This window comes from Populus euphratica, unplaced genomic scaffold (assembly GCF_000495115.2).
Source record: "Populus euphratica unplaced genomic scaffold, PopEup_1.0 scaffold158.1, whole genome shotgun sequence".
In the NCBI taxonomy this organism is placed as follows: domain Eukaryota; kingdom Viridiplantae; phylum Streptophyta; class Magnoliopsida; order Malpighiales; family Salicaceae; genus Populus; species Populus euphratica.
Genome location: NW_011499913.1, coordinates 577,096 through 599,584, shown reverse-complemented (window position 1 = coordinate 599,584; position 22,489 = coordinate 577,096). Strand labels below are relative to the sequence as shown.

Sequence of the window (22,489 nt, the reverse complement as noted above, 5' to 3'; positions counted from 1 at the left end):
CCCACTTTGTTGATTTTGGCTCTTTAAAGAGATATGTAGAAATAGCATTTGTGGGAGAGAAGAGGCATTTTAGCATTTTGTTTGGCTTCTCTATTGGAATGTGCAAAACAAGCAAAAAAAAAACCAAAATATTAATTTTTTATTTTTGGCTATTCATTTTGCTTCTCCATTGGAGATGCTCTAATAGGATGATCCAATTGAATTTTATTTTGAATTGCTTTGATATTGGCTAAATTCGAATAACCTAGATATATGATTCAATTGACATTCGATTAATTCAAAACTAAAAAGTTGAAAAAAAATTAAAAAATATTTTTAAATAAAAATAATATATTCCAAATAACTCGAGAATCAGGCCTAAAACCAGTTCATATGTTTGGTTCTGCAAGCAAGAATGAAATTGCAAGTCAAAAACATAGCAGGAGAACTTAAAGAACACCTCAATATTTTGCCAGGTGATTTAGCATTTGTATCCACATGATCAATTTTATTAGTTTCCTTCACAGAAATCTGCATAAAAAGCATCTAAATCAGTACACAGACAGCTGGGTTTTCCTGCATGCAGATAGCAGATCCTATGAAGGGATGGGATCTGAAGATGATAAATAGTAAATAGACTGCCTGTATATAGAAAAGGAAGAGAAACAAAACGAGCAACTGGAAGACAAGTCCAGGAATTCACATGATAAATCATCCATTGCCATGATTGAAATAGAATCCAAAAAACAAAACTAAAACAAAATACCCAAACATGAAGTCTGGACATGCCTTTCCATATACAGATACAACGAAGTGATGGTTTCAAAAAAATAAAAAGAAAACGTTCACATTTAATATCCCAATTGTAAAAGCATCAGACATCAGACTTGTGTCTAGCTGGAAACCAATGGGGCTGATTCAGGCACTTGATCGCTAAATACCTTAGCAATCTTCTCGGTAGGCACCAGGGGCAAATACAAGGATACCTTGTATCCCTTCTCTGCAGTGCTGACTATGGTTTGATTGTACTTCTCAGAACAGAAGGCAGCAGTTGGCACAACCACCTGAGCCACTTGAGGGAAGAGTGGGAGCTGATTGAGCTTGCGCCAGGCAGAGACAGCAGCTTGTTCTGCCTTCGGTTCGTACTTGGAGTAGAGCTCCTTGGCTGTAGGCTCGTACTTGGAGTAAACAGATTTTGCCAATTCAGAAGCGGTTTCTTTCACACCAGCACGCTGAACTTCAGAAGCCACTGCTCGAGCTGCCACTGGAGCATTTTGAGCTGCCAAGAGTGCTCGGGATGACACCTGTTTGACGAGTGGGGGCACATGGTTGTCCATATTAGTGACAGATTCATCCACCTGCAACCAGGGAAGGTTTCAATTCACAACCAAATCCTCCAAAACCATACATGATTAATTAAACAAGCCTAAAATTTCAATTCCATCACCATAGGGTATATAAAGAAAAACAGACAATCAGATCATAGACTAATCCTAGCATCTTCAGATAGGCACAGCATTCTTCCTTTCAAAAAAAAAAAAAGGTCTTTATAAATGACCAATCTGGTTCCCATGCCCTCAATTACAAACAATAAGCAAAGAATCGGCTAGCCAGAAGGCAAAAAAAAAAGAATAAATTAGCTTATAGCCATGAAAAGAAAACTATTTTCCTTATCTAAATCATCATGAGCAATCAACACAGCAAAAAAAATTGGAACCAATAAGATCTAGGATTAGTACATCCTCTTCAACCTCATTGACAACACTCACCCTATCACAATTCACAACAATCTAACTTACAAAACTATTTTTATCTGAATTATAAGCAATCAACATAGCAAAACAAAATTGGAACCAATAAGACCTAGGATTAGTCCATCCTTTTCAACCTCCTCAATAACACACCCTATTACAATTCACAACAACCTCACCATGCCACTTTCATCTAAATCATAAGCAATCAACATAGCAAACGAAAATTGTAAGAAAAAAGGTATCCCGTACAGAAAAAAGAACACAAGGCCACGTACATCACCCTGCAATTGTGCGATCTTCATCATACGTGCATTAAAAAGCATATAATTTCTCATATCAAAAAACACAATAGCCCACACACCTTGCAATTGTACAATCTCTATCATCCGTGCAACATAAAGAAACTCAAAAACTCACCTTGCGATCAACAAACTTGAGAACCTCAATAGGAACATCACGAAACTTGTCATAAACAGGTCCAACAACACTCTTAACGGTCCCCTCAACAGTCTCCACACCGGGCTTCAACGGTCCAGTCTTCTCTTTAGCATAAATATAGAGGTTTGTAAACGTCAACACAGCATGTACTGCAGCCACTTGCACAAACTGCAAGTACTTCAGCCTCCTCTCCTCCTCCTCTTTATCCTTCAAAAACCCAATTTCAAAAAAAATCAAATAAAAAAGATTTTAAAAAACAATCAAACATAAAAAAAAAAAACCCAGTTCAGCAACAATACAAAAAGAAAAGGAAAAGAAAAAAATCCTTACCAGTTGCTGTTGCATGTTTACATCATTTTCAGCCATGACGACCTTGCAAAAAAAATTGATCAAAGCGGGTTCAGAAAATTATGGTTTCGAAATGGGGCGATGAATTACAAAAATATACAGGAGGAATTTTTCTATTTATAGAGGGGATTAAGGAAAGACCACGGATCTCGGTGTGAAATGGGGAGCACAGAAATCGGTGTAAATGGACGGCTACCGGGAGAGTTGGACTGGCACGTGGAGGTTTGTGATTTGGTGGAATAGCTGGCAATCAAGGGGAAGTTGACTCCTAAACTTAGTTGCTAAGTTTGCTTGCTATAATACCATGGGAAAGCAGTGATCGTACGGACACGCTTTGTCGTCGAATTTTCCAGAAAGCTTCTTAAGGTAAGCTTTTTGGTTTGCCATAAATTGATTCAATTCTTAAAAAATATCCATCAAATTGGTCGGGGGTCGTTTTCATTAATATTAAATTCGGATGTTATTTATTTGTTCGGTCTATATTATTGATAAAATTATTGTATTACATAAAACAGAGTAATTAAACTCTACGAGGAATATGATTCGATTCAAAATTTAGATTAGGTGGATTAATTTGAATTAATTTTAGGAGAATAAATATATATATATATAAATAGAAAATAGTAAAGTTTAAATACAACTATATTTTTTAATATATATTATACACACAACCGCTGTTAAAAATAGTTATTTTGCAATGATTTTTTTACTCATAAAATAATTAATCTTGTTAATAATTAATTTAAAATTTTATAAAAATATAATAATTAAAAAAAATAAGTGGTTGATGAGATAAGATGATATAATAAAAAATAAAAATAAAAATAGAGTTTTACCGGCATCGCCAGTTTACCTTCATGTCAGTTTCATCAACTCAAGTCAATCTTTTTTTAACGCTTGGTTTTCAATCCAACCACCAAGCCATATTGAAATTAATAATTATAATATAAAAAGAAAAAAAATACAATAAATTTACCTCTTTACAGATACTTCTATCTTATCTGATTTGGCAATAAGATTTTTTTTTCCCTAAATAGTCCCTTGTGGAATAAGCAAATGCATGTTACGTCAATGATAAGTCTATCTCAAACATGTATAATTTTTAAAGTGTTTAGAAATATAGTGAAAATTATATTTTTAAATAAAAAATATTTTAAACTATTACTATAACCATAATATTAAATAGAGTCTTTATCAAGCCAATGCGAAATCAAAAGTCTTTAATTCATTTAATATTTAATTATTGTGTTACTGATTTATTGTCCAATTACATAGACCGAAGACACTTTAGCATGGCAGAATTGTAATTATCAACCGAGTTCTTGCTTGGTAGATTAATCCCATAAATTCATGATTTGATTTGAAGATGGTCCAGACAAAAATTTAATTTGAATTAATTTTAAGATCGATGTAATAAAATCTAATTGATATGATACATTTATCAATAATTTAAATGAACTTAGCTAAAGGGCTAAGACTAAATATTATTAAAAATAATTAAAAATTAATTTAGATTAACTTATCATCTTATAAATTGTTATAGATATTGACCAGATTTAATGCATATTTGACACAATGATATAAAGTGTTTTTTAATAATTTTTTTTATTGAAAATATATTAAAATAATTAACTTTTTTTATATTTACACATTCAAAATCACAAAAAAAATAATAATAATAACAAGATGAAAAACAGAAGATATTTCGCGTCCGATTAGATTCCCAGGAACCATGTCAGGAACAAATCAAAGCAAGCTGTCCTGGTGGGCATATACATTGATCTGTCAACTGTCATCCCATTGAATATTGTCGCCGGCCTCACGTGTGTTGTTGTCTAGCCTGAGCAGATAGATTTATTACCGTGTGGGCTTGGAGAGGTAGCTGCAGTGGCTACCTATTTGCCATTTGCCATTTGCTATTTGCCAGTCTTTTCTTGCAATTCCATCAGAACCCACCACATGAAACAGAGACTCATGAATGTTGATGCTGGCAAACTATAGTGTTCGGTTGTTTTCCGAGACAAAATATGTATATTTATATATAATTTATATTTTAAAAATACAGGAAACTGACTCTAAAACTATTTAATAAGTAGATTTATTTTATGTTTCTATTTTTATTTTTATCTCTTTAAATAAATACATTGTTGTCTTTACTGTACTTATCTTTTATATTCTAGAACCAAACGCAACCAAATATTATCTACCATGCTAATTTTGGTAGGGCATAGCTAAAAATGTGATTATGGGAAATGTAATTATCAATAATTTGATTCTTTTTTAGGTTAGAAACAAAATTTATTATTAGTGTTTTAATGTGCTTGGTTTGTTATTTAGAATTTAACAAATTATTATTTTATTGTTAAATATTAACAAAATGATTATGTAACAAGATATTAATTTGACTTTTTTATTTTAATACATACACATGTATTATCCATGTTTAAAAATAAAATATCAAAATGAATCTAAAAGTGGAAGGAGAAGGGGTATTTAGGAAAATAATAATTGCTTGTCATCTCAATTTTATTTTTTTTACCACGGTTCTAATTTTATGGAAATTTTAATATATAAAACACATAGCAATAAAGTACAAAAATATTTAAATATATCAAATTAATTTTCCAAAAAAATCCTTAATACATTCATACCAAAAGCCCTTTAGATATTTGCATCACATCACATGTTATTATTTTCAAATTGAGTTCAATCAAAACTTAAAACAATAATTCAATTAATCCATCGAATCCTTTTTAATGCATCAACTTCATGAATGTTTTATTTAGAACCCAACCAACCAGAAAAAACTTTAATTTCAGCTCGAGTGATGGATGGGAAGACTTAATCTAGAAAAAATATTAAAAATTAAAATAATATTATTTTAATAAAAAATTTCAAAAAAAAATCAATAGGTTGTATTGTTGATACGGGAAAGAAGTTACACACAAACACTAATCTGTAACCTTTTACTAAAGTTGAAACATGAAATCCCAACAATGGAATAGCAAAATAATCATTTTAACAGAAAAAATTTAAAAAAAAATTAATAGGTTAATAGGTTAATATGGGAAAGAAATCACACACAAACACTAATCTCTAACCTTTTACTAAAGCTGAAACATGAAATCCCAACAACGGAAAAGCAAAATAATCATTTTAATAAAAAAAATCAATAGGTTAATATGGGAAAGAAATTACACACAAACACTGATCTCTAACCTTTTACTAAAGCTGAAAGATGAAATCCCAACAACGGAAAAGCAAAATAATCATTTTAATAAAAAAATTCCAAAAAAAATCAATAGGTTAATATGGGAAAGAAATTACACACAAAAACTGATCTCTAACCTTTTACTAAAGCTGAAACATGAAATCCCAACAATGGAAAGGCAAAATCCTAGGAAAGAATTTCGTGGTTTGGCAAAGGGGACCGCAGTTTGGCTCGTGGGTGATTTATGAGAGCTTAGGGTGGACGGACGGACCCATCATTAACAAACACTACCTAAAGAGATTAAAGAAAGAGAGTTAACAATATGATCCTCGACATTTAATTTCTCAGGCGACAATAGCCCAAGCTATTCAATCGATCACTTTTCACGTGAAGGGCCTTAATTTCTCATGAATTATAGACATGTATAGCCATAATACCCGATCTAAAATTAGGTTGGGGTCGGTTAAATTAACCCTACTCAATTCAATCTTTATTTATTTATATAAAAGCTCTTCAAAAGATATTGGTTTAATTAAAATATAAAGTTGTGAGTTGAATAGTCTCACCTGCTCATTCCAGGCTTTAATTTCTTTTCAAAAAGAACTTTTGAAAACATATCATTTTAGTTATAAAAAAAAAAAGTTTTTTCAATAACTTTGCACAGATCATATTTAATTTTCACTGTACTGAATCAAGTTTTTCCATATTATTTCTTGTTTTTCATACCAATAAAACTTTTGAGGAATTTCATGCTCACGCACAAGTCCCGATAGAATATTAGAATTGCTCAACAAAAAGGAACCAAGAATGAAAAAAACCCTCAATGATAATAATAATAAACAGGGCACAAATTTAGTGTGTATTTGATTTTACTTTGTGTAAGTTTTTTTAAAATGATTTTTAATTGAAAATATATTAAAATAATATTTTTTAATTTTTAATTTTAATATATTAAAATTATGCAAAAAAACTTAAGAAAGCAATTTTTAGATTGGAAAACAAAAAAACACTCACTGGTAAAAAAATCCTTAGGTATAAATTGCTACCCTGTCTAACAATTCAATGCTAATTAAGAGTTATTTATGAGAAAAGAAATTAACCAAGGGAATTAAAGAGTATGAAATTGCACATATCCAAATTTAAAATCAATCAGACTTAAACCACAGATCTTCCACCAAAATTAACAAATCTAAGAGAATAAACTGGAAAAAAAAAATCCCATTGCAAAAATTAAAGAGAACTATTTGAAGAAGAAAAAAGAATAATAGTAATACTGAACAATAATCTTTTACAAAGACATTCAAATATAGTTATGACAACAGTATTTCCATCAACAAATAACATCGGAGACCCAACACCACCAGCTCCTTTCCCTGTCTTTTCCCCTCAAGTATGACAATCAAACCCATTAAAAAATAAATAAAAAAAGGCCAAAAAATGTAAAAAAAATCAGTAAATAAATAAAATTCAACTCCTGCACCTTGTAATGCGACTGCATCCACGGCCATAAGGATTAGCCTGAGCCCCCCTCCGGCAGTTATAGTAAGAAGCGCCACGCCTAGAGCAAGGAACATTGTTCCTCTGAAGCGCACCATAGCTGACGTATTTGCTAGTTGCTAAAATACGCCTGTTGATCTCTGTGTCCATCTCAAACTCTTCTCCATCCTCAGCCATGCACTCTGCTATAGACCCCTTGCAGATTGATGATCTAGTGGCAGGAATCCACCCCAGATGGTGATCCCCACTTCCTTGAACGGTGGATGATAAGCCCATCGCCATCAAGATCAAGATTGTAGCTGAAATCAGGAACCAAGAACTCCGCTTTGCCATTTCTTGAAAAGGAATATAGACAAAGAAACTCTCTTTTCTAGCTAGGTTTTCTTGAATTAATGGTTTCTTGTGGGCTTCTTTTCTCTCTCTCCGCAGGGATGGTACTGTGTTGTGTGTGCCAATGAGCTTATAAGGTTTCTTTATTCTTTTCTCTTCATGAGGTAAGACAACAGCTAAGGGCTTGCCGAGTTGAAGACTTGTAAGTGGGCAACTATTCATTATTGACTTTGATGTTTCGTTGTATTTACCAAATTGCCATTGCTTTATCTAAGTTCATGGCAGCCACTAAGTTCTGCAAAGATTAAGGTAGGGCACCAGCCAGCCAGCCGGTCAGCATACAAACTAAAGGGTGTTTGGAATTTAGTTTGACTGTGTTTTTTAAAGATCTTTTTTAGGATTAAATTGTTTTTTTCTAAATTGTTTTGATTTCATTATATTAAAAATAAATATTTTAAAATATTGATTATTTTGATACATTTAAAAAATAAATTATCTCATGCAAAGCTTATATCACAAATTATATTATATGTATTAATCCGGATTAATTTAATTTATTTAAAAAAATCAAACAATATTAGTTTTAAAAAATAAGAAGTTAATAGATTTTAATTGGATAGTTGATAACTCAAGTTTTTAATCAAGTCTAGTTCGACTCACCCGTTAATTCTTTTATTTTTTTTGTGAAACCCACCCTACTATATTTGTGTTTAATATGACAGCTAATAGTTCTGGAAATCTGACCTTTATGTGTTTTTTTTCTTTTTTTTGCATCGTATATTCATATTCTATACAAATGAACTGCTTTTTATTCAGAAGAACAATTCAACTCATGATCTTGTGTGGCAAGAATGCAAGTTTGGAGCTTAATTTTAATATTGGGGAATATGCTGGGTCAGATTATAAATTTCAAATATAAATGGTTGAAAGATTAAAGATATGTTATCATTGTTTCACACTGCTGTGCTTAGAACTATGTTGGTCAATGATTAGGAGCCAAGGTCTAGTGCATCGACATTCATTGCTAATGGATTACAGCTAGCCAGATTATAAATTCTAGTTTGGTATAGAGAGAGATAGGGATGGAGGGAGGGAGGAGAAAGGGAAATTAAAACTAAGAGAAACTAGAGTCACGGAGTTGATTTAATTAAATTTTGGTGAAGTTAAAATAAAAATAATTAAAAAAATAAAGTAATATTATTTTTTAAAAAATATATATATATATATAAACTTGAGTTAATTCAATAACTTTTGTTTTGACATATTAATTCATTAATTGTTTTTTAATCAACTTATACCAAGTTTGTTTGACAACTATATTTTAAAAGTGAGTGTTTTTTAATGTGATACCGCCCCAATTATATATTTGGAAATGTAACTAATTAATGTATACTTTAACTAATTTAAAATGAGTTTCACTAGAAACTTTTTAAAAAAATATTAATTATAATTTATAATTATTAATACCAGCAAAACACCCTTGCTTATCGTTTCTTCAAGCTCGTTCAAGAATCTTAACCGAAACACGTTTTCTCTTTCCCACATGGCCCGGTTCCATTTTAGCTTACATCAAGTATCCGTTAACGTTACTTAAAGCGCGTTTTTCCTTCCCAGCAATCAACTTAACGTCAACTAACACTTGTTTAATGGATTTTTCTTCTGGACACTTCTGTTTTTTATACTTGTCTGGAATAATGGTAATTATTAATTTTTAAAGTATTTTTATTTGAAAATATATTAAAATAATATAAAATTATTTTGAAAAAAAATGTTTTTGATATTGAAATATCAAAATGATCCATAAGCATAAAAAAAACAAAAAATATTAAATTTTTCTAGAAACACAATTCATGTATTCATATTTAAACTTTTTAGATAGTTATTTTATCTTACAAGATCAACATGACAAATTCATTAATTCTATTAAGTGCTAATGATTCGCGTTTCAAACATATCAATTTAATTAATAAAAAAATAACATATTGTTTATTATCGATAATATATTTACTAGATGAGTGAATTTTTATATTTTTAAAACTAAAAGAATAAAGTGACATGTATTTTATATTTTTAACGTTCATGAGACAATAATCAAATATATTCTAAATAATTTTTATTTGTTAATTTAAGAAATTATAAGCACCACCAAAACAATAATAAGTAAACTTCACTGTTCATATAAATATCATACACAATTTAGTATATTATTTTAGTTGTTTTAAATCAAATTTTTGGCGAGTGGTCAGCATGTAAGGCAAGTCTGAGGTCATGAATTTGAGTTTGGAGGAGTATATACATTATTTTTTCTTAAACAAACACAAGTGATCTGTTATTTTTATTTATTTTTCCCAAGAAAAAAAAAGATATATAAGCTAGACATGCAAGTCTCCTTTAAGATTACTTGCCTGGTTCTTCTGAAGAAGCCCAGGCCAAGGAGATGAAACTTTTGTTTCTTTATTTTTTTTATAATTTCATTATTTATCCTAAAGTTTTTATTTAATTTTATTATTTAGTATTAATTTAATGATAGATTAATTTTTGGATTTTTTATCATAAAAAAATTAATCTTGTAAGTTCAAAACTCAAATTATAAATTTGATAAATAAATTAAATATTAATTAAAGAGTCAAGGTAGGATATTTTAACTGTTTTGTCTACACGTTTATTTAATGTAAGTTTTTTTATTTAATTTTATCGTTTAATGTTTGGGCTATGCTAAATTAATTTTTATATTTTTTATTGTATAAAAAAATAAAAAACTAATTAAATTAAATGGATTTTATAATTTAAACCACGAGGTTAATAAATTATTTAAATATCAATTAAATAGCTATATAAGAATTTTTTAAACTTAGACTGTTTTACTAGATAAATAACATTCCAAAAAGTTTTCAATGATATAAACTTTTTATGTTATAAGAAATTTGTGTCCAAAATGCAAAAAAAAATAGTTTTTTATATAAAAATATGAAGAAATAAATGCATGTGCTTGAGAGAATATTAGATTGCCAAACCATTTTCCACTACCATAAAGAATTTGTGCCAGCAATTCTACATGCAAAAGGGGCGCTGAAATGGGAAAATCAAAGGGAAAAAGAGACTTCACCACGCGCTGAAAGGGGAAAATCAAAGGGTAAGAGAGACTTCACCACCCGCCAAACAACATTCAAAATGAACAACGGCTACAGGAATTTTCCTAAACGGCGTTAACCAACAGGGTAAGCGCCGAAGTGGCGTGAACGAAGCCGTTAAATGCGGGGTCCTTTTACAGATCATGATAGACGGTGTTTACGCGTCCCAGAACTAACCTTTCAAATGCTAGCTGTCTCTTATCAACCTTTTCTATATATTTTTTTTATTTTATTTTTCATGTATATAATTCTTTTTTTAGAAATAAAAAAATCTTCCTTTTCTTGTTCATCGTCTTGTTTTCTTTCTTTCTTTCTTTTTTTACTCGTGCTAATCAAAACCATAAGAAAAATATTTTTAACCGGGTCAGCTATTTCTAATTTATTATTAATTATGAAAATTTTACTGAATAATATAGCCCAAACTAGTATATATCATTTTTATTGGTAATTTGTTATTACTTATAAAATTTCTATACTAGTAAAAACTAAGTTATTAAGTTATTGTTAACAGTAAATTTAATTAAATAATATTAATTTTATATTAGTAAAGGAGTTTCTAACTAAATCTCTCAAGAGATTTTTAATAAAAAAATTATTAAATTATTGTAAAACCTGACATATACAATGATAATTATTTCTTAAAAAATTAACTGTTTTGTAAATTTTACTAAGTATCATATATATATATATATATATTAATTTTGTATTTTTCTGAAAATCATTCCTCCAGCATAAAAAATTCTACCTAATATATAAGCTATATTTTAAAAACACTATAAATATTTTCTTTTTAAAATTTTATAAAAGTAACACTATTTTAAAATTTATCCATATTAATCCAATGACCCGCGAGTCGACACTATAGTTTGGGTATTTTATCGAGTTAGACCTTGGACTAAGTTTGATGGCCATGCTTTTACGGTGTACGTAAACAGTGAAGTGCAGTGATTGAGAACTTGATGCATTGCATAGAAATGGAAACTATTTAACTTCTCTGGAATCTGTGAAAGACTAAAGAACAAGGTTGTAAGATTCTTGAATTGAAGCTTCCCATCACAGCTGCAACATCTCAAGATCTGTTTCCGAAACTCACAAGTGCGTGGATATTCTGGAGAGTCCAGAAAAGCTACTTTGCGAAGAACATGAACAAGCAGTCTAATACAGCAATAACTGTGCCCCCCTCCCTGAGAATCTTCTCCTGTCAATCAAAAGAAAGAGGTTTTATGCACGCTTCATGCCCAAGTCATTTATAGCATAATCCTCTTAGAGCACAAGCTTGATATCACATTACAAGCACTGTCAAATCTTGCCAATCCAAGCTCAAATGCACTCTAATTGTTTTCAATCTACCCCAAGACATGAAAGTTAGAAATAGTTAACATAGTGAGCAAGTCTTCTCCTGTTCTAAGCTCAAAAGATCAAATCAAGGGCAATTTAATCGCCGCAAGATAACTCCATTTAAAATGACTGCTCAGACTTGCTTCATGAACATGATAAACAGAGGGGCCATCTAATTAATGCACTGTGATGGATGATGAGCCATGTGAGTTCTTGAACCATCCACCAATCCCATATGCCAGAGCAGTACCTTTGGAGATTGGCACCTTCCAATCTAAATGTCCTTTCAGACATCGTGTCCCAGAAATATCACGTAAACTAGAGGCTAATTGTATGGCTAAGAGGACATTAATGGTAGCCAACATATACTTTCAAGGTTGGATCGATCCAATAACTGTGCAGTTAGAAAGTCGGTGTCCAAAGAATAATACGGAGGAGCAACATCAGCACAGCACAAAACTAGCATGGACATGTCAAGCTCTTCAATGACTAGCACATGGAGCGGGATGGTGCTTTTATGCATAGTTAGACCTGAGTCAATCCAAGCTTCAATTTAAAAAACAAACCACTCATATGACACTAATATGATGTTGTTTTGATTAAAAAAAATAAAATCAAGTATTTTCACCGATCTAAGAAAAGTATTGGGACGTGGAATCCTTAGTTGCTATTGTTCTTCACAGTATGGCGGTGTTGACTGAATAGACATTTCGTTTCCATCATCATCATCCTCCTCGCCTGCTTCCACGTAGTTACTAGGATGGCATTGTGAAAAGACATGGCCATTAGTTTCTGACCTCTCTAAGAGCAGAAGATTGAAATTTTTTATGTTAATAGCAGAGGGATATCTTCATAAGATTAGCCCGACAGAAGACTACTACCAACCTTGGGCTTCTTCTGGATCTTTTTCCATAGGATGGCATCTAAAGTATCGAGTCAAGGAATTGCAGTTCAAATCATCAATTAGATGGCAGAATTAACGCAAAAGACCTATTACAGACATTATAGCAGTAACGTTAGTAGCATTCAAGTGATTATGTTAGAGGCTGAACCATGCATCTGAACTCTATCCAGCTCTCAATGTAGCCTGTGGCCTGTAAGACTTGGGACATGCTCTCGCTAAACACATGTAAGAGAAAGATGTAAGGTCCCATCGCTAGCAATTCAAGAAACGAGAGCTCTAAGAACCACCAGACCAGAAAAGGTAACATAATGAAACAAACAGTAACAGTTAGCATACGGCCTGAGATCCGCAGCAACATTTTCTCCAGCAGACGTGTCTTTCGATATTAGCATTGTGCTGATCCTTTGGATTCCCCTCTGTTCATTAGCATTGAAATCTCTTTCTGCTTGTCTTGCTTCAGCTCCACTGCCACTTCTTGCTGCACTTACTGTGTGAAGTCAAACGACGTAAGATTTTCAGGCGCATATATAAGGTTACAATTAAACTTTGAACAATTACCCGAAAGTGTAGACCAAATTCTGGTGTGATCGGATGGTTGTTCAGAAACATTCACTCTACATCGTTGCCCTCGAGACCATGTCCCATCTCTAGCCTTACCATGCGTCGAGGTAGCCAGATGCGGAGGTTCTGATGGATTTCCTTCACGGAGCTGTGATATGAGCCTGTTTACCAACACACGGTTTTTCCATGAACTGCATCTCATTTTAAATGATCGTACGTAATACTGAATCCCTAATGGTATGAACAAAAAAACAAGTATTGCTGATGCAATGTGCATTAAAGATGTGATACAGATGTGTGAGTCCAAATTTGACGCAGCTGAAGCCAACGAGTATAAGAATAAAAGAATAAGGAAGACTGTACCTTCAGTAAACAGGACCAGGAACAAGTATTCGTCAACTTGAGCACATGACACAAATGTTATGAAAACTCGAACCAGGACCTCTACACCTTCAGTTCCTACACACCAAATATTGTCACATCCACAGAGTCTCCATTGGGAGTATACCGGGCAAATTCTTCAGCTGGTTCTATCCACAGCCGAGTGTGCATTGAAGAACATTGTCTGCAGTTGAAATTTGAAGCATGAATGTCCTGCTTGAAATAGGTCAAGGATCAAAAATAAAAAAATGAAAAAAATCACGAGTACTCACCCTCATTGGTCTTTATAACTTCTCAGGTCAACTGTTTTCCCTCCTGTTTCACTATCAGTATCAGAAGCCATGGAAGCAGGTTCTGTTGCAATGACAGTGATCACATGTAGCCATGGCTGAAAATTAGCTAGTAGCCTGTTGAGATCACGGGGTCTCACAGGTAATTAAGCTGCATGGATGTCTCTTCCTGTCAAGAGATAGAAGCTGGGCGTCGGGCTCAACATTGCCAGTAACGTCTAGCAATCATATCTCTTACTCCTATCACTGAAAATCTCAGGCACCAAACACAATTCAATGAACATATAGTAAATAAGTTGTTCCATCATCGCTACATTACCTTCTTTGCTCCCAGAATTCACATCATGACTAGACATCGAGTAATCTCACCAACTCACTATAACCTTGACTCAGAATCAACCTTCTTATGGAGGGTGTTAACAGAAAGTTTAGCCATTGGTTCAGATTGTTGACTTCAATCCAGGTTGCAAACTGTGTGGTGGTGTGACAGAGATTCACTTGCATCTATTCTCAGCTTGTCGTAAAGCTCGTGGAGGTCGCGTGGGTTGAAGCACCATTGCATGGTTATTCATAATTCAAGGCTTCAATTTCCCTCGATTTTTCTTCGTTCGTGAGGAAACTTCTCAAAGAATAATGCTAGTTTACTCAAATCCATGGGCAAAATTATCGTAAAATTAGCATTAACTCATATTCTCAAACATACATGAAGGAAAAATTACCGCACACTTTCTATTAGCTTCCTATTTCCAAAAAAAATAATAAATAAATAAATTAAGGAGTGTATTGATATTGTATGAAAAATCAAATTATCGCCCTCCAAAAAAATAAAATAAAATTATATTTTAAAAAATATCGAAAATAAATATATAGAAGCTAGAAGGTCATAAATATTACATAGATGAGCATAATTATTAAATATAATCTGAAATTTGACATATAAAACTCAAATCATGAATTAATCAGATTAATTGTATCTATCCCATTATTTTTCTTAAATAAAATTCGTCATTTTAGATAAAAAAATTTAAAAAATCATTAAAATTGACTCAACCTACTCAATTAAATCCATTCAATTTGTCCAGATCAATTTCTTACTGGTTGAAAAACAATCCCGGTCTGAGCAGGGTCCGGGTTGAGGGTCTTTGTGTCAACCAGCCGGGTTCAATATTTTATGCAAACAAAAGGCCATGAGAAACGGCAACGTCTTAAGTCAAGACTCTAGAGGGGTATTTCCGTCCATATATCCCCACACCAATATTCTAGGGTTTTTGCAGGCATATATAAAAACCGCAAAGCAAGCTATCATCTCCTCCTCAGCTTACCGTAGCAGTTGCAGCCTCTCCTCTTCCTGGTACTCTCTCCCTTCCTTTTCTCTTTCAATAACTGCGAGGCGCACAAGTTTTCTTAACAAGAGTTGTTTGTAAAATCAGGTGATCAACTTTAACTGTATTTTTGGGTAGCAAAACAAGACAGTCAAGATGCAGAACGAGGAGGGACAAAACATGGATCTTTACATCCCCAGGAAATGGTATTTTAACTTCCTTTATATTTCTCGTCTTGGGTTAGTTTTGTTCAGATTAAGAATCCCAGTTAAGGTTTTGTTGTGTACTTGTGTTGTTCTTGCAGCTCTGCCACCAACAGGCTTATTACCTCTAAGGACCATGCGTCTGTTCAGATTAACATTGGTCACTTGGATGCTAGTGGTCATTACACTGGCCAGTTCACCACTTTTGCTCTCTGTGGTTTCGTTCGTGCCCAGGTACTTCTGTCTTGCTCTCAGAATTAGAACTCACTTGTTTTGGCTTGTGATTTTTTATGTGTTCTGTGATAAAATGTAGGTTGTTTATTATCTGCTATCGTTGTTGTTGATAACATAGTTTCAAGTTAATAGCTGGCAGTAAGTGTGGTTGTGTATTTTTGATTTAGTATTTGTCGAGAAGGGTTCCAATTAATGTTGAGTGGTTTCGTTTTGACCCATGTAGATGGGGTTTTAGTTCTGTTAGGACATGTATTTTTGTCATGGAATTCATTGGTCACTGATAGTCTGATGCCTTTATGATGTAATGTTGTTTTAGTTCTCTCCAAATGTTTTTTTCCTTGCTGTCATCAGATTTATCTTTCTAATTATATTTATCTATCTTGATGTATTTCAGGGTTTTTGGGCTTGTTAAATATTTTTTTTATTTTCCTTTTGTTGAGCGGGGATTTTTTTTTCCTATGCTTTGCCCAATGATGCACAATACAAACTGTGTTGAACGGTTGCAAATGTACTATTCATCGCTGGCCTTCACTCACCACCACCTCCACCTCCTCCTCCACTATTCATCTACTCCACACGTTCACACATTGTGGTGATGTGTGAAGGCCTTTGATGAATCCTGTTTGCGATAAATCGTGTATGATTTTCAGAAGCTATGAGATCTGAGGGCATTCTAACACTTAATTTCATTTTTTTTTTTGAAAAAACTATGTATATTATATGGAAGTGTTATTGCAGCTAATCCTTTTTCACAATCATCCTTGGTGCTATTGGATTGTGAAAGCTTTTATACCTATGCAGAATTTAGGATGCATATTACTGTCATGGATTTTTTGGGTTAAAATCTAGTTTAGGGAAGGGTTAATGATCCCTGTTAGAGGCTCTGTTTAGGAAGACTTTATGCTGTATATTATGAAATGCTGAATCCTTTTTGGTCGTGTCTCACATGCTGTTTCTTTCACTTTTTCTCTAATAGCTTAACAGTTCACACTTTGTTGTTCTCTTACTGTTCTTACTTTTGAACAGTATAATTTGGTCATTGTTGCTACATTAATTTTATGTATGCAATAACATTTATCTATCTATTTTGAAAATGGTTTTAGCGTTCTAGTATATTCTAGTAAACAAAATTTGATTTTGTTTTTGGCCGGGATCCTGTTTTATTATTCTTTGCTTGGCCCAAGGATGCACAACATAAACCATGTTGAATTGTTGCAAATGGGCTGTTCATTGCTAGCATTCACTCACTACCACTTTTACTGCCACCTCCACCACCTCCTCCCTTTCACACAGATTGATATGTTTTGGCAGTGTGAAGGTTTTTGATGAGGGCCATAAGTAATAAATTGCGAATGATTTTCACAAGCTATGAGATCTGAGGGCTTTTAAACATTTATTATAAATAATGAACAATATTTAGGATACCGAGTTGTGCTGGAAAAATTTGATATGCAGGCATTTGTGTTACACCGTCCAAGTCAGATGGCTCAATTTTTCATCATTCATATAGGAGTTGCTATAATTAGCTTCTTTTTAACATTAGAATGATGGAGATCTATATTGGATAGAAAGGCTTGTTTTGGCCTGGTTCTTGGTGAATGTGTTACCCTTTTGGATGCATTTCATTCACTCACTACTTAGTTCCTTTTTGAGTAACCACGTTAGGGTTTCCCTGGACTTCATTAACGTAAGACAGGATGAGTTTCCTTGATCATACCCTCACTTGTTGATATACTGCTGTGTTCCCTAGCTCCTTCTACGCGTTTAAGATATTTCACTGCCTCCGTGCCCATCTGACATGGGATTTTATACATATTTCCAGGGTGATGCTGACAGTGCCGTGGACAGGCTTTGGCAAAAGAAGAAGACTGAACTCCGCCAGCAGTAACTGCGTTAGAGAATACCTTTTTTTTTGTCTTAAACATTGTTAGTGCAAGAAGAGTGGTGTGATAGCAGTGACAACTGCTCTCATTTTCGTGAAACCATGTTTAATTTAGTTCTCTGCCTGAACAAGTTTGTCTTTTAGCTTGATTATATTTTGAACTCTTCCTAGATCCAAGATTTTAAATTTTGGTTGCCATCAAGTTTTTTGCTAGTTTGAACGTCTTGAACTCCAAGCGAGGTGGGGTTATCTCAATCGCATCCAAGGCCTTGTTTGCTACTGCCTCTAATTTAGACATCCCTGTTATTTACAAATAGAGGTCAAATTATTTAGGTTCAATGTTAGATTTTATTCTTGAATTCTCGAGGTGGTGTTAAGATAAGGTTTGAAACACTATAATATGATTTGTAACATTTTTAAATCATTATTTATTCGACAAATTGAGTATTGGTGTCAAATTCAAGTGTTAAGATCTACGATCAAAAGCTGATATTTTAAGTTTTTTACAAATAAAAACGATTAAAATAAAGAAACTTGATTTTTTTAACAAATAAAAATTATTAGAAATGTAGAAAAAGCGAGCTCTGAAGTAGCTGGACATTTTTCTCCTTCTGAATTATGGCTGTTCGGTTTTTGTGTTTTCTATTTTTAATTATGAAAAGGTCAATTTTAAAAAATAAGGTGTTTATAAAATGTGGACTAATGATTTTCTTTTATGTTAAATCTTAATAGATTGATAGCTGGAACTTTATTTTACCATAATTGAAATAATTTAAGCATAAAGCATGTTATTAAATAATATGATGATGAATTAGAACTTATTATGGATTTTCGAGAACTTGGAATTATTGGCCCTTAACCCATAGAATAAATCTGAATTGACAGATCATAATCTATCTCTGGCCGGTTTTTTTTAAAAAAGTTTTTAAATAATTTGATGCATTAGATTTTAATTAAATTAAAGTTTTTATTTTTTATAATAATAATTACTTTTTAAGATATTTTTTTCTCTAAAAATATATATAAATGATATCCTTTTATTTTTCAAATTATTTTAAAAAACATTTATTATTATTTTAAAATAAAAGGAGATTCCTACAATGTGTTTGAGAATATAATAATGATATTTTTATATTAAAATAATAAGTTTTATTTTTAAATAAATAATTTTTATATAAAAAATATTTTAAAGTAAAAAGTAAAGAATTATCATATATTTTTAAAGAACCTTTTTAAAATGTAAAAAGAAGCAATTAATAGCTGCGTTTTGATCACTTGTGCTTTGACTTGTCTGTTTTGTTTGCGTTTTCTTGTCAAGTTTTTGTAGATGCAAAATTCCCCTGCATTGATTGACAGGTTGTTCCCAGAAAAGCCACAATTACTCTACTGCAGGGGCTGGCTACAGTCTTGGCTTGACTGCTCCTCTCCACAACCATCCTTTGTTGTCAGTTTTATGGAATTTTATTTAGCAGATTTAGAAGCATAGTTATAGTTATTTTTTAATATTATTTTATTTAAAAATATATTAAAAATATATTATTTTTAGTTTTTAAAAAAATATTTTTTACATCACCATATTAAAATAATTTAAAAAAGTAAAAAAATAATTTAAATCAAAAAATAAAAAAAATAATTTTTTTAAAATACTTTAAAAACATGAAAACAAATAAAATATCCATTTCATTGCTACATCTCATTTTTCCGGCTTTAGAGACACTTTTCTTCCTCGAGTTAAGCTCTGCCCTCTTATAAATGTAAGAGGCAAAGAAGTTATTGCTGCTCTGCAAATAAGTTTCAAACTTTTTTAGTATTTTCGAATGTTGTAAATTCTGTTTTTAGATGTATTTTATTAAACAAAAAGTCCAAAGTTGATAATTTTGAAGTGTTTTTTAAAAATTTTAATGTTGATTTTATAAATTAAAAAATCAATTTAATATATTTTTAAGCAAAAATTATTTTATATTATAATATAAAAAGAACAAGACTGATGAGATTTTGATAAATTAACATAGAATGATATAAAGCTATTTTTAAGAGTTTCATTTAATATTTAAGTTCCTGGTATAAAATAGTTATTTGAAATAGCATTACATTTTCTTATGAGTAGTAGTTAGTAGTTTGAATTCTAGGAAGTTCATTCTATATAATTAAATTAATAAAACTAAATATAAAATAATGATCAATCTTCGCGAGTTTAAAGTTTAAAGAAAATCAAGAATAAGGTGGATGTAAATTCATACACATTTCAAGTTTAAATCCCCTTTAATTGAAGAGATTAAATAATTACAAATTCAAATTTTATTATTTTTATTTTATTTAATAAAATTAAATATAAGGTACTATAAATTTGTACAACTTTCAAACTTAAAAAAAATTGAGCAAGGGATATTATAAGTATGTATGAATTTTAAATTTAAATAGTTTTTATTTGAGGAAATTTATTAAAAAAATAATATAAATTTATTTTTATAACACTGCAAAGGACTGATTTTGGTAACAGGAACAAGGGCAACGGGCTTGACGATGCTTCCGGTAAATGATATTAAAAGTTGAAATTGGTAAATTAAGAAAAAAATTAAGGTTGGTGTTTAGCAACATGCACAGCTTTTTGGAAGGTAATTAGGGCAGATATTAACCACCAGCAATTTTTTAATTGGGTATGTGGCTCAAAACAATGTCGTTTGCAAATCTTAAGAGGGCCTAGTCCCCTGCTAATGGGACACCTAGTTCTGTTTTTACTGCCTAACCTCTGGTCTATGCAGCATTTCCAGACATCGTGATTAGAATTTTTTTTTTTTTTGGTTTTACGATAATAATTATTTTTTAAAAATTCAATTTTTTTAACAAAAACAATCTTAATCATGCCATCACCATCCATAATCATTGCTGATTTGTGATTCTCGTTCATATTTATTTTATTTAAGTACGTAAGAATTTTGTAAAAAGAAATATGAGGTTTGATTTGATTTTACTGTTTGCAATCCCAAGGAATAAGAATATGTTCAAGAGATTTGTTAAGTACGAGGAATTATTTTATTCAACGTATCATGTCTGTATAGAATATCATTAATATACAAATTAATTTGAAAATATCTTTTTATTTAGATCTGGCTTTCGAGGAATTGACGCTATGTGCTTCCAAAGTTTCTGGCTACTAAACATGGGCTAGTTCTAGAATGGAACCAGGGCTACAGAAAGATCATCTCTAATTCATACTTCATAAATGCATTGAGATTGATTCATGATGAAGAATTAATTTTTCATGAGTTTGGAGTCGTTGCTGTGGATATTAAAGATTTTTTTTATTAATATGGATATTCTTGTATTATATATATTTAGATTAATTTTATGTACATTGAAATTAACAATTATATAATTTTTTAGTATATTTTATATTTTTAAAATTCAAACTAATAATTTAAAAAAAAATTAAAATTTAAACAGTCAAATTACATTCTTTCAAATTGAAATTTCTTCAATAAAGTGGGAGGTTTATTTTATTTTTTTATGAATATTTTAATTTTTTTATTTTCATTGTATAAAAATTACTAAAATATCATAAATTTCATAATTACTAAAAATTTATATAATTATTAATTTTAAAATTTTAAAAAATTAATTAAAATACGTATAAACCAATAAAAATAAGTATAGTTAATTAAAAAAACTTAAATTAATAAAAAAATTACATCAAACTGGTTGAACATCATTATATAACATATTACTGGATAAAGAATCTGAAAAAAAAAGAAACTCTATCCGGGTATTAAACCAAACCTAAGAGACCCAACAACCTGCTAGTTGAACTGGTGAAATCCTGAATTGATCATAGACGAGCGGGTCGGAAGCTCCGATTGAGTGAAATATAATCAGGTGGCTTCCTCAGGAAGGGTTGAGCTGAAATCTCTGTTGGCCTTGCGTAAGTTGTAAAACTAGAGGAGCTTCAAAAACCATTGGTTGGCTTGGACAGGAAGATGGATCAAGGAATCAGGTTCCTGATATAATGGAAAATGCCCAGTAAATGACGACAGGAATATGCAGATTTCATTTTTAATTGACTGAGCTTAACATCATGAAATGTACGAATTTCTCGTGGATTAAGATTCTCTCAATGACAAGATGTATTTACTTTTTTAAAATATTTTTATTTTTTTAAAATATTAAATTAATATTTTTTTATATAAATTTTGATTATCTTTATTAAAGATAAAAAATATTATTTTAATATATTATTTACTTTAAATTATTTTTATATTTTTAAATTACTTTATTATCATTATTTCAAATACCTTGTTTGTTTGTATGTTCTAACCATATTTATATATATAAAAAAAACTTCAAATAAATTTTTTTATAATATTTTTATAATAATTTAATATATTATTTTAAAATAAAACCATTTAAAAAAAACTACTTTAAACATCAATCCCCACAAGACAGATTTTGGTATCCACATCAGTATTCCATTCCAAAACAATATTATCTTCTGCCTGTCAAATGTTATCTCGACCTTGGGCCCTTCACAATAGTCAATCCAAGTTTCCTCCTCTCTGGTCAGTGAAGACGACTTCCATTTACTGACATTAATAATGGCTTAATTGAATCTCAAGCTTCTCTCTAGGGTTTTGCAGCAGAAGTTGACCAGGTTCGCCAGCACCACTAACCAAGTAATTTTGTACAGGAAAT

The 22,489-nt window shown here is 31.2% G+C and overlaps 4 protein-coding genes across 4 annotated transcripts; 1 reads left to right on the top strand and 3 right to left on the bottom strand.

The window, feature by feature from the left end:
* Nucleotides 1-658: 658 nt before the first annotated feature.
* On the bottom strand, nucleotides 659-2,736 carry LOC105134222 (Rubber elongation factor protein (REF)). Its single transcript, XM_011038562.1, has 3 exons — nucleotides 2,502-2,736; nucleotides 2,151-2,378; nucleotides 659-1,337 (listed from the first exon to the last, which is right to left on the bottom strand). Exons 1-3 carry the CDS (start codon nucleotides 2,535-2,537, stop codon nucleotides 873-875), a joined length of 729 nt encoding a protein of 242 aa, XP_011036864.1. The 5' UTR covers nucleotides 2,538-2,736; the 3' UTR covers nucleotides 659-872.
* A 4,237-nt stretch (nucleotides 2,737-6,973) lies between these two features.
* On the bottom strand, nucleotides 6,974-7,736 carry LOC105134221 (protein RALF-like 33). Its single transcript, XM_011038560.1, has one exon. It carries the CDS (start codon nucleotides 7,558-7,560, stop codon nucleotides 7,198-7,200), a length of 363 nt encoding a protein of 120 aa, XP_011036862.1. The 5' UTR covers nucleotides 7,561-7,736; the 3' UTR covers nucleotides 6,974-7,197.
* A 4,957-nt stretch (nucleotides 7,737-12,693) lies between these two features.
* Nucleotides 12,694-14,598, bottom strand: LOC105134312 (uncharacterized). The gene is made up of 6 exons (XM_011038666.1): nucleotides 14,546-14,598; nucleotides 14,164-14,279; nucleotides 13,855-13,950; nucleotides 13,489-13,722; nucleotides 13,267-13,417; nucleotides 12,694-12,823 (listed from the first exon to the last, which is right to left on the bottom strand). The coding sequence occupies exons 1-6, from the start codon at nucleotides 14,596-14,598 to the stop codon at nucleotides 12,694-12,696; spliced, it is 780 nt and encodes a 259-aa protein (XP_011036968.1).
* An 817-nt stretch (nucleotides 14,599-15,415) lies between these two features.
* LOC105134220 (40S ribosomal protein S21-2) lies at nucleotides 15,416-18,005 on the top strand. Its single transcript, XM_011038559.1, has 4 exons — nucleotides 15,416-15,513; nucleotides 15,593-15,690; nucleotides 15,789-15,921; nucleotides 17,744-18,005. The coding sequence occupies exons 2-4, from the start codon at nucleotides 15,641-15,643 to the stop codon at nucleotides 17,807-17,809; spliced, it is 249 nt and encodes an 82-aa protein (XP_011036861.1). The 5' UTR covers nucleotides 15,416-15,513; nucleotides 15,593-15,640; the 3' UTR covers nucleotides 17,810-18,005.
* Nucleotides 18,006-22,489: the final 4,484 nt, after the last annotated feature.

What these genes read in the sequence shown, in the direction of transcription:
- LOC105134312 (XM_011038666.1), bottom strand. Translation starts at nt 14,598, where the DNA reads ATGGCTAAACTTTCTGTTAACACCCTCCATAAGAAGGTTGATTCTGAG. An exon ending in CCTGGTCCTGTTTACTGAAG is followed by an intron (nt 13,723 to 13,854) that starts GTACAGTCTTCC and finishes TCATACCATTAG; the next exon opens with GGATTCAGTATTACGTACGA. An exon ending in GTTGCTGCGGATCTCAGGCC is followed by an intron (nt 12,824 to 13,266) that starts GTATGCTAACTG and finishes GCTCTTAGAGAG; the next exon opens with GTCAGAAACTAATGGCCATG.
- LOC105134220 (XM_011038559.1), top strand. Translation starts at nt 15,641, where the DNA reads ATGCAGAACGAGGAGGGACAAAACATGGATCTTTACATCCCCAGGAAA. An exon ending in CTTTACATCCCCAGGAAATG is followed by an intron (nt 15,691 to 15,788) that starts GTATTTTAACTT and finishes TTGTTCTTGCAG; the next exon opens with CTCTGCCACCAACAGGCTTA. An exon ending in GTGGTTTCGTTCGTGCCCAG is followed by an intron (nt 15,922 to 17,743) that starts GTACTTCTGTCT and finishes ACATATTTCCAG; the next exon opens with GGTGATGCTGACAGTGCCGT.
- LOC105134222 (XM_011038562.1), bottom strand. Translation starts at nt 2,537, where the DNA reads ATGGCTGAAAATGATGTAAACATGCAACAGCAACTG. An exon ending in TAAACATGCAACAGCAACTG is followed by an intron (nt 2,379 to 2,501) that starts GTAAGGATTTTT and finishes GGGTTTTTGAAG; the next exon opens with GATAAAGAGGAGGAGGAGAG. An exon ending in TCAAGTTTGTTGATCGCAAG is followed by an intron (nt 1,338 to 2,150) that starts GTGAGTTTTTGA and finishes CCCTGGTTGCAG; the next exon opens with GTGGATGAATCTGTCACTAA.
- LOC105134221 (XM_011038560.1), bottom strand. Translation starts at nt 7,560, where the DNA reads ATGGCAAAGCGGAGTTCTTGGTTCCTGATTTCAGCTACAATCTTGATC.